We start from the raw sequence: 10,684 nt of genomic DNA, 5'->3' as shown, positions 1-10,684 counted from the left end.
GTTATGTTAACTGGGGGGGGGGGTATTGGGTTGAAAACCACTGCCATAGGTGACATTCAGATCCTGTTGTGCTGGGAAATATCTCAAACCTTGCATAATCTTTGAGACGTTAATATTTTCCTCCACCTTTTCATTACTTCCACACAGCTCACATTGCAGACTGTGACAGTGATATACTCGAAATTTGTTCCCATCTTCTTTATATATAGTGCATGTGTTGATGTATGTGTTTTTATGACCTTGCAAACTAAAGCAGGTGTAAGTAATTTAGTAACTAAACATGTGTATAAATTTTATTGTATTAGACTGTTCAGTGTTTCTTATGTGCAGCAGAGAACTATGTGAAACTAAGGAAAATGTGGAAGTAAATTATGAACCTGGTTTTATGACTGTTATGTTGTGTTGTGTTGTTTGTGTTTGTGGTGTAGTCTTCTAGCTCGCTTGTACCTAGAAGCACCGCTGATAACGGAAGAAGCAACAGATCTCTTGAAGAATATGTGTGGTGATGAGACTCGGGCACCTGTCGGATTACACCTGTTGCAGGACTTGGTTACCCGTCGACCTCCCAAACAACTGACATTCCTCAATGGCCTTCTGCTGCATACTGCCCATGAAAATCCTGAGGTAAAATATTTCATGTCACTTTCAGTGATTATTTGTTTGAATATTTTATTATGCTCTGTTAAGTACAGAGTTTATGTAGCATCAATTGACAAATGGTAGAATGAAGGATATGATGCCAATGACTGAAGAGAACTATTTGGTTATTTTAAATTGTCTCATTCTGGTCCACCTCACTATTAAGTTGGAAAGTTGATAGAATTTTCCGTCCAGTGCGGCAATAGAGGTCACATCACTTTTATTATTCCTGCCTTACATGTTTCAGTTTAAATAAACCATCATCAGAGGCACCTTTTATACAGCAGGAAACACTGTTAATTAAGCTGGTTTGGTGTTCACTTTCAGTTGTGTTATTCACAAATGTATGTTTTGTATTATCATAAGTTTTATTTACAACGGCACTCGTTGTATAAAAACACAAACATGCAGAACAAGTGAGTATTCCAATAGGCTATACGCAGCACAGGAATTATCACTGTTTCCCCACAGTAAATTTCTTATGTATGGATTAAATCACGATTAAACTATTTAAAAATTTTAATTCAATTGTCGTAGGTCGTTGTTGGTTGTCAATTCTTCCCGTGGATGGGAATCATCATTCTTGGTGGTATGTGGGCTTATACGCGTTATGATGTTACGTGTGTGCTGTGGCCTTTGTACTGCAGTACTAAAACTTATGATAATATGAAACATACATTTGTGAATAACACAATTGAAAGTGAACACCAAACAGCTTAATTAACAGTGTTTCCTGCTGTATAAAAGGTGCCTCTGATGATGGTTTATTTAAACCGAAACATGTAAGGCAGGAATAATAAAAGTGATGTGACCTCTATTGCCACACTGGACGGAAAATTCTATCAACTTTTTAGAACTATTTGGTTTTATAGGTTCGTGGACGTGCCATAAAGGCTGTGGTGGAACTGTATGATCGCGGGGACCTGCGTAGCATCATAGAAGAGTATGCTATATTATATCTTGGTTTCCTTCGCCTGCGTCAACCACCAGATGTCCTTTTTGGTATGGACAGGGGACGTCCTATCAAGAGTGACGTTTGGAGTGAGGACATTGTCAAAGTGTGCCTCTATCTGTACCTAGCCTTGCTCCCTATCAATGAGAAACTAATTCACGAGTGAGTATTCTTTAAACTCTGAGGTGAATATAAAGCAGACCTACATTACTAACATTTTAAATAACAATATTTGAAAAAAATGTGTCTTAAGAAGGGTGATGTAAGTTGACAGTTTAGAACATTATTTGATGAACAAATCTGTTTTGCTTCAGTGTGTTTTCAGAAGTGAGATTTTGGACTTTTGTGATGAATTTTGTTAAAGCAGCTCTCCATCCATTAAGCCAAATCAATTTTTTTATGTTGACATTGCCTGTTTACAGTGGAATAAAACATGAGGTTGTTGTATCCCCACCGATTTTTAATTGTGCTTCATAATATGTTATAAGGAAAGTTAAAAGAATCAGGAAGGCTAGAAAGTACAGGTCTGAATGAATTACGTGTACTCTCTGCTCTCTCCCCTCCCCTCCCCTCCCCTCCCCTCCATCTCTCTCTGATGAAAATGTTTTGGATGACAGTATAAGTAACCAATTATGCAGGATTACAAAGAAATTGATTTGGAATCTAATATGCCTAAAACTGAATATATGAATGTATTACAAAACCTTACTCTGCACCAAAGTGTGTAGTCGTATTATTTGAAAATGTTTCAAAATTTAAGGGGATCCCAGTCAAAAGAGTGACTAGGCTATTGGCTGGACAGCTGGGGAATCAGGGTTCAATTCCAAGCATAGGCAAGAAATTATTCTCTTCTCCAAATTGTTCAGACTATCTCTGGGCCCCACCCAGCCTCCTTCCAATGAGTACTAGGGGCTCTTTCCCTGAAGGTAAAGCAGTAGAGAGACATGAAGTTTAGCACTTATCCAAAGTGCTAAAGTTATTAATGATTGACTGTCTCATATGTCCTCATGGCATGATGCTTGATTAATTAATCACAGGGACAGCTTTACCATTTACTTTCACAGTATATCCAGGAAGAACTGTAAGAAACAACATTGAGGTTTGTGATGGGATTACTTGAACTGTAAATTGAAGAAATGGCGGCTACTCTTCAGTTCAGTATTTGAAAACTGCTAATCGAGATGATGCAATTGGAGAATGAAGGATATTATTGTATTTATGCATATGGGCAGAGAGGTTTTTCCCTTTATTTTGGAGTTAGAAAATTTAAGTTTGAAATGTATGTTTTTAAACATTCTAAGATTTAAGTTTATTGATGTTTTTAAGACGTAGTGTATGCTCATGTTCCTGTCATGTCATGCTGTCTGCATTTGAAGGGGGGGGGGGACATAAATATTGTAACGTGTTTCGTTACAGAAGATGCCGTAGAGATGGTTAATTGGTTTATTTAACAATCTTCAAATAACGGCTACAATTAATTATCACAATATTACGGGTTTCCACACTTTACAAACCCTACAACAAAATCTCTTAACACTATCTTCAAGAGTCTTCACGTATTAATAACGCGGGAGCTATACAAGTCTCCCTGAATTACACACTCCAGATATAACTGGTTATCACTGGTTATCGCACACGCGTCTGTAGCTCGTAACTTGCGGACTGTGAACTCGTTGGTAACGCACTGACTCGTAGGCTTGCTCGGACCTAACTCGGAACTGTCTTCGGCGATGGCCACGTTACAACTCACTCGCAGCCGCTGTGCAGTTCCCTTATATAGCCGCAGTGTTTGCCTGTTGCGTAATGAGTGCCATGTCACTGCGCATTGCGCGTTACGTTACCGTGCGGAAGGGGGGGAGGGGAGCGCTGACTCATCTGCCACGTCACTGTGGCCTGAGTTGCCACGTTGCTGCTGGATAGGGAGGGGTTCTCCATTGTGCAACATGTCACACTGCTCCCTTCTTAAGGCTGTTCGTCCCGAAGAGCCTAACGGTGCATCCCCGTTCCTTTGCTTCGGAGGCTGTTCTTGCAGCATCTGTTCTTCATCCATTACAACCGCTCCCTTCTTAAGACCAACTCAACTTGAGCGGTTTCCTTGCAGCTCGCCAGAAGATCCAGTCGTGTCCCATTCATCCATCACTTTATCCCATGGCACATTCACTCTCTCTGGGGAGGCCGGTTCTTCTATTTTACCGGCTCCTCTTCTGTGCCTTGCGTCTTTTTTCGTTTTGGAAGGGGTCGACCCCTCCATAAGTTCCAATCCTTGATCCAGTTTGTCTTCGGAGGTTCCTCATGTCGACGTAACAGCCCTTGATGCGTTGTTCGCCCTTGCTGACTTCATTGTTCCTCCTGGTCTTCCAGCCGCTTGCAGGCACAAGACCGTGGCGCCAAGTCCTCTCTCCGGCATCCAAAGGTTCCCTGGGCATTTCTCCAACGTCGTGCCACTGTCGCGCGATGGGATGTCTTCCCGCAGGGGGCAGCCAACTTCTTCTGGGGTCCACTCTTTTCCCGCGTCGAATTCTTCATATACCGCTTTCGGTCCCTACGCCTTTTCTTCTTCGGTTTTCCGACCGGCATTACTTCGGCGTCTTTTACGGGTACCTCTAATAGTTCTGCCGCCTCAGGTTTCCTGTTCGCTGAGGCCGGCTTTTCTCCTTCTGGACGTGCCTCTCTCTTGGCAGGCCGTCATCTCATTGTGGTTGGCATTCACCCTTTTGACGGTGAGTGCGTAGTGTGGAGGCCTTGATGCATATGCCGGCGTTCGCCCTTCTCCGCCGGCCATCGCTCATTTCCCGACGGTTGGGTACCCTTCCTGTTCGTGTTCTCGTCGTGCCTTCTTGGCAATTCCCATGTGTATCTGCCTGGCCTATCTTCATGGTCTCGGCGCATTTCTTAATTAGCCTTCCTTTCGTAGGGGCAGTCATTCGCGAAGTGGCTCAGTTTTCCACAACTCCAGCAGCCTGATTGTCTTCCGTCTCCTCATTGGTTGGCGGACGATCGGTACTTCTGGTATGTCTTGGTGCTATCTTCGTGAGGTCTAGCTGCTATCTGTACCGCTTGCAGCTCTAGTGCTTGTCGGAGGGCCTCGTTTACCTTCTTCTCACCTCCTAGCAGCAACTGGATCTTTATATCGGCATCTCGTATTCCGTATACGAAGGCTGTTGCTGCCTCTCTTCCTATGTAGTCTGCAGGTAGATTGGGGTAGGCACGATGGGAAAGCAGTTCAATGGCCGTGGCAAAGTCTTGCAGGGATTCTCCAGGTTTCTGGGTCCTTGTTCTTAATTGGCAGCGGTAGGCAGCTGCAAAGTGTTGGTCACCGAAACGGTCCTCTAGTACCTGAAGCGTTTCCTCATAAGTGGTATTTGTCGGAATGCCAGGTAGCACTTCTGCCGCCCGGCCCTTCAGAGCGGTGATGAGGTATGTTAATTTTTCCCTGTCCGGCCATTGGTTGTGTTCTGCTACGGTCTCAAATTGTTGCCGGAACACGCTCCACGTTGAATTTCCATTGAATGTCGGTGGCTGAGCCGTGCTCGTGACGATTTTTGATGTATTTTCCCGCTCGGCCTTCGTCTGTCTCGTCTCATCCAACCGTGCCCGGACCTCGCGTTTGGCCTCCTCAATTACTGCGCAAGTTTCATTGTAGTTCTTCGATAGGTCTTCCTGTAGTTTTGTTGTTCGCGCGCAGAGGGACACTTCAATCTTCTCAGTTAGCTCCGACTGCAGAATCCCTTTGCCATGTTCAAAGATCGCAAAACTGTTTTCAATTCTATGTTGGATTAACTCTTCCAACTCTGACCGCATAGATTGCATTTCGGCCTTCATCTCTTCCTTGTCGGCCTTCCTATCGGCCGCCGCCTTTTCTTGGTAGGCGTCTAATTTGGCCAGCATGATGTCTGCTTTATCTTGGTTGGCCCTCATCACTTTCAGCATATCCTCTTTGTCTTTCTTCCAATTTTCTTGCATGGCCTTCATTTCTTCCTGATGGGTTCGGAACATTTCTTGCATCTGCACGCGGTAGGTATCTGCTCTTACTTGGTTTGCCCGAATCTCCTTGAGCATTTCTTCCTTGTCGGCTTTTCTATTGGCCTCCGTCGTTTCGTGTTTCTCTCTGATTTCCTTCAGTAGAAGTTCCATCATTTGTTGCATCTCCATTTTGTAGCAGTAAAATTCTCTGAGGCATATTTAAGCTCGTAAAAATTCTGACAGCAAATTATCACGTGTCTTGAGTTCGAATCTCGTTGATCACGTGTGTAAGTCCAAATCCCACTTCTGACACCAGTTGTCGCGTGTCGGGCGTATAACACGACAAATAACTTCACGATGTATTTGATGTAGCGAATTTTATTCCACATTCGCACTTACAATCACCCAATTGACAGTTTTAGAACTACTGCTATCTGCAGTATCACAAATAGTAAACTCCAAATGCCAGAATACAACTGACTGGTTGCTGGCTAACTCGGAACTAACTCGGAGGTAGCTCCAGGACTGACTGTGAATAGCCTTCGCTGCTCCTCATGTAGCCTTGATCGGACAATTGTCGTCTGGTGCCGTGTTGCTAGCCACGCTGTCCGGAGTTGTTGACTGCTGACTAGCAACCGTGATATCCCTCAGTGACGTCACCGCTACGTTACCGTGCGGAGGAGGGGGAGGGGAGCGCTGACTCACCCGCCGCGTCACTGCTGGTGGGGGGGGTTCTCCTTTGCGCAACATGTCACAATATGTTCCAAAGTCAGGAGGTATGTGCTGTGGTGAGTAGCACCAGAAGAAGTGCAAGAGACGTAGAAATATGTTCCAGGGTCATGATGTGAAGAAGTACCATGGAAGGTATGAACCAAAAGCAGTAATTCCACACAATGAGATGTGACAGCAGATCTGATGAAGATAGGAATGGTGAAGATAGTTAGAAGAAATGTACGTAATAAGTGTAGTGTATAACATATTTTAAAATATTTATTATTTTTCTCATATTTCACTGTGATTGATATTCACTGTGATATTAAATGATTTTCAGTGTGCAGATATATTATTTAAAGGGAGGTCATTTTTCATTTAGGTGGGTGAGTTGTGTACAATGAGGAATATTATGACTTGCTTCTATATGAGTCTACGGTCAATCCCAGTGAAGTAAAAAAGTAAAGCTATCCCTGTAACAGGCCGTGAAGGCCCATAGGGTTGTTAGGTGTTGAGGTTCCCACATTTTCTAGACAATCAGCTCATAGATGGTGGCAAAGTTTTCAGCCTTAGGCGCTGGCCGCCCTTAACCCCAAAGAATATTCCTGGTACTCATTTCTGTTAGGGCTGAGGGCCATAGTGTGGCTGAAAGGATAGGTCAATTGAAAAAAATCAAATGACCTCATTGGGACTTGAACCCGTGACCTTCCAGTTTGTAGCATAGTGCCTCAACTAACTACGCTACAGTCAGTCACAGTGACCATGATATCTAAAGCATGCAATTTCTTCATCTGCTCAAACATTGGGATCGTGGGTTCAGAGCCCACTCAAGGCATGGATGTATGTCAGCATTTTTTCAGTGTTGATGTTTGTCGTATGTAAGTAGTGCCCTTGTGTCAGGCTGATGCCCCATTCAAGGAGGCCTACCAGCTGTCTGCAAGTTACATAGTTTCATAGTTAATTCTGAATGGGAACAGGCCAGAGGAGGAGGAGAAGGAGGAGGGCGACATATAGTATTTTTGGGGCAATGTGACATAAAGCAGCCTGTGGTAGGCTGGCCATATGACTCAGAAAAGGAAGATAAGAAATGCATACAGAATTCTGGAAAATGAGTTTGGAAAAAAATAGCAAAATTAGAGTTTTTTAATTTCTCAATGTTCTGTTATATGGATGCTGCTTTCTGTATGTTTGGAAAGAAGGGGAAGATTGAGAATGTAACATAATGAGGAGATTCAGAATTTTTACTATTCATGGAAAGATCAGTGGGCAGGACATGCAGAATATATGGGGTAGATGAGGTATGCATGCAGGATAACCGGATAACCAGATAACCAGAAGAAAAAGGGCTGCTTCAGAGACCTGGGCAGTTAACATTAAACTGGACCTTAAGGAGCATGTGAGGGCGTGGACTTGATTCAGTTGACCCACGGTAGGGTTCAGTGATAGACTCTTGTGATCGCAGTATTAAACCTTCAGGTTTCATAAAAGACATGCAGTTTCTTGACCAGCTGAGCTACCATCATCTTCTCAAGAACACTTCTAGGAGTTTATTCTGCTAGACATTACTAGAGGAGGAAGGTAAAACTGAACAAGACAGCAAACTGTGGACATGCAGCACAAAGAAGTTGCATTCTCAGATTGAATTACTAGTATTTTGATTGGTTACTTGTTGCAGGCTGACTAGAGTGTATGTACAAACTGTGGCTGATGTGAAACGGACAATTCTCCGCCTATTGGAGCAACCTGTGAGAGGGATGGGAATGGACTCACCTCAGCTACTTAAACTTGTAGAAGAGTGTCCAAAAGGAGCTGAAACACTGGTCACAAGGGTTATCCATATACTCACTGATAAGAGTAAGTGTAAGGCAGTTGAATCCATCAGTTTGGAAACATGATTCTGTTTTCTCTTACAGAAATTTGATTTTTGTATTTTTTTACTAATTGTAATACACAATCTTTAGATATCCCCTGAAATCAAAGCAAGACACATGGATTATGGCTGTTAAAGTTACTATATATTACACACTTGATAAATTGCAATGTTAGAGTTAATAATTCAGTTTCAATTCAATTGAATTTGTGTTTATTTACATGCAAGCTTAACAGCACAGAGCCCAATTACAAAGCTAGCAGGAATAGAGAAATACACAAAAATAATTAAAACACAAAGTTCAAAAATGATAGTCGATATTAATTACACAATTAGCATGAATAAAGATACAGATGCAAACATACACGGACAAAGGCACAATGTGAGAATTTGAGTTTCAAATAAACCAGCATACAACAAAAACAACAACAACAACAATAATAACAATAATAATAATAACAGCAACAAAATTAATAAAAATAATGATAATACAATAGTTTAATTAGTTCAGTATAAGATATATTTCATCAGAAACGTTTTTGGTCCAAAGACGTCAACAAAGACAATACTAGCAGCAGAAGTGCATCTAGCAGAGGGGCAATTTTTACTAACATAACAGACATTGAACATAGGAAAGTCCTGGATATATCGCACAGGGACCCGAAGGCCAACAATTTCCAAAGCAGAATGGCAAAGTATAGAACCTCGATAAACTTGAATAAGGAAGAGCACATCAAGATGATATCTCCTCTTTTGCAAGGTGTGCAATTTCAATTGTTCTAAAGCAAAATCGTAACAGTAATCTACTTGAGCAAAAAAACGTTTAAAACAGAGAGTCGTAAATTTCTGCTGAATGCGTAAATTTACAGCTCTCTGTTTTAATTAATAATAATAATAATAATAATAATAATTCCAACCAGTACTTATATTCAAACATAGCTTAAGTCTGTCTCCTGTAATTTGTATGACATAATACTGCAATAGGTTTTAAACGTTAACACATTGCGGACCGGAGGGGCCATATGGCCCTCTATGTTTCCAAGCGTTGTGGACCGGTCGGGCCATATGGCCCTCTACGGTCACGTTATGTTGCAAAACGATATATATCGCTGTGTGGCTTCGTTGAATCGTAACTACTGCGTAGATGACCTCAGGAATGATTGCTGCCTTATCTAGTAACTCGACCAGAGTCATTTCCTGTCACAACCTAAACAAAATTGGCTTTGTTCTAATCCAAGCTTCCACGTATGAATCACGCAGCTACCAGTTCATCATGGCTCAGAGACGAAAGCAGTTGTGATCTCTCGGAGGACAGGAAATATTAGATATGTTCTCCGATGCGCTATCAGATTTGCCAACTGCTTCGTCTTCTGATAGCAAGGCCTTTATCAGTGACAGTGACAGTGACGGGGGTCACAGGGCTGCCCAAAATGTGTCAAGTGAAAGTGAGAGCTCCGTTGAAAGTGCGAGTGTCGGGACAGCTACACGGGATAAAGTGGACAAAACCCCCACTTTGGGAAAGTTTACTGGTGATCCGGGTGTGAAGCAGATGCCATTGGACCCAACGGATGTGTCTGAAGTTGCGTCACTGTTTTTTGGAGATAGTTTCTTTGACCTGTTGTGTCAGGAAACTAACAGATACTATCTCCAACACCGTGAGGCGTACGACAGAACCAATAAGGTTTTGAAGTGGGTGGATGTCACTTCAACAGAAATAAAAAAAATTTTGGCTGCAATCATTCTAATGGGGCTTACAAAGAGAGAAAGTTTGAAGGATTATTGGTCAAGTGACCCATTTTTAGAAATTGCAATTTTGGCAAACTCATGAGTCGTAAGAGATTTGAACAGATATGGTGGTGTTTGCATTTCAACAATAATGAAGTGCAACCACAACCAACGGGCAGGCTTTTTAGACATTTTGGTTGAAAAATTTCAGACAGTTTATAAGCCAGAGCAACAACTGTCTTTGGACTAATCTGTGATTCCTTGGAGAGGAGGGCTTCGTATTCGAACGTATAATTCTGGGAAGCTCACAAAGTATGGCCTACTTGTTCCTGTTGTCACGGAAAGCACTTCAGGCTATATAGGAAATTTAGAAATTTATTCTGCTGAAGGCAAGAAATTGCAAGAAACTATTGTTTCTGTTTTGGGTCCCTATCTCGATCAAAATTATCACGTGTATCAAGATAATTATTAAAACAGTGTGGCAACTGCAGAATACCTACTTTCAAGGAAAGTACATATTTGTTGTACAGTTAGGGTGAACAGAGGCCTCCCTCCAGATCTGAAAGAGGAATGTAAATGCCTGAAACGTGGCAACACCGCATTCAGGAAGAAGGGGGACATTCTTCTTCAGTCCTGGAGGGATACTCGCGTTGTGAATATGGTTTCCACTATTCACAATTCGAGCATGGTCGATGTTCAAAGACGACACGGGCAAGTAAAGAAGCCTCTTTGTATTTCCGAGTATAATATGTTCATGAAAGGAGTTGATAGGGCCGACCAGTTCTTGGCCTATTATTCCCTTCCTAGGAAAACAGTAAAATGGA

General features: G+C 42.3%; 1 protein-coding gene across 1 annotated transcript in view; it reads left to right on the top strand.

The window, feature by feature from the left end:
- LOC111867797 (symplekin) overlaps positions 1-10,684 on the top strand; it is a 187,126-nt gene that overhangs the window by 93,495 nt on the left and 82,947 nt on the right. The window contains exons 13-15 of the mRNA XM_023857960.2: positions 429-624; positions 1,512-1,753; positions 7,941-8,119. Of these exons, the coding sequence (XP_023713728.1) occupies positions 429-624; positions 1,512-1,753; positions 7,941-8,119 (617 nt within the window). The remainder of the gene's footprint in view (positions 1-428; positions 625-1,511; positions 1,754-7,940; positions 8,120-10,684) is intronic.

The sequence above is a fragment of the Cryptotermes secundus genome, unplaced genomic scaffold (assembly GCF_002891405.2).
Source record: "Cryptotermes secundus unplaced genomic scaffold, Csec_1.0 scaffold536, whole genome shotgun sequence".
Taxonomy (NCBI): Eukaryota; Metazoa; Arthropoda; class Insecta; order Blattodea; family Kalotermitidae; genus Cryptotermes; species Cryptotermes secundus.
This window is presented reverse-complemented; position numbering and strand designations above follow the sequence as displayed.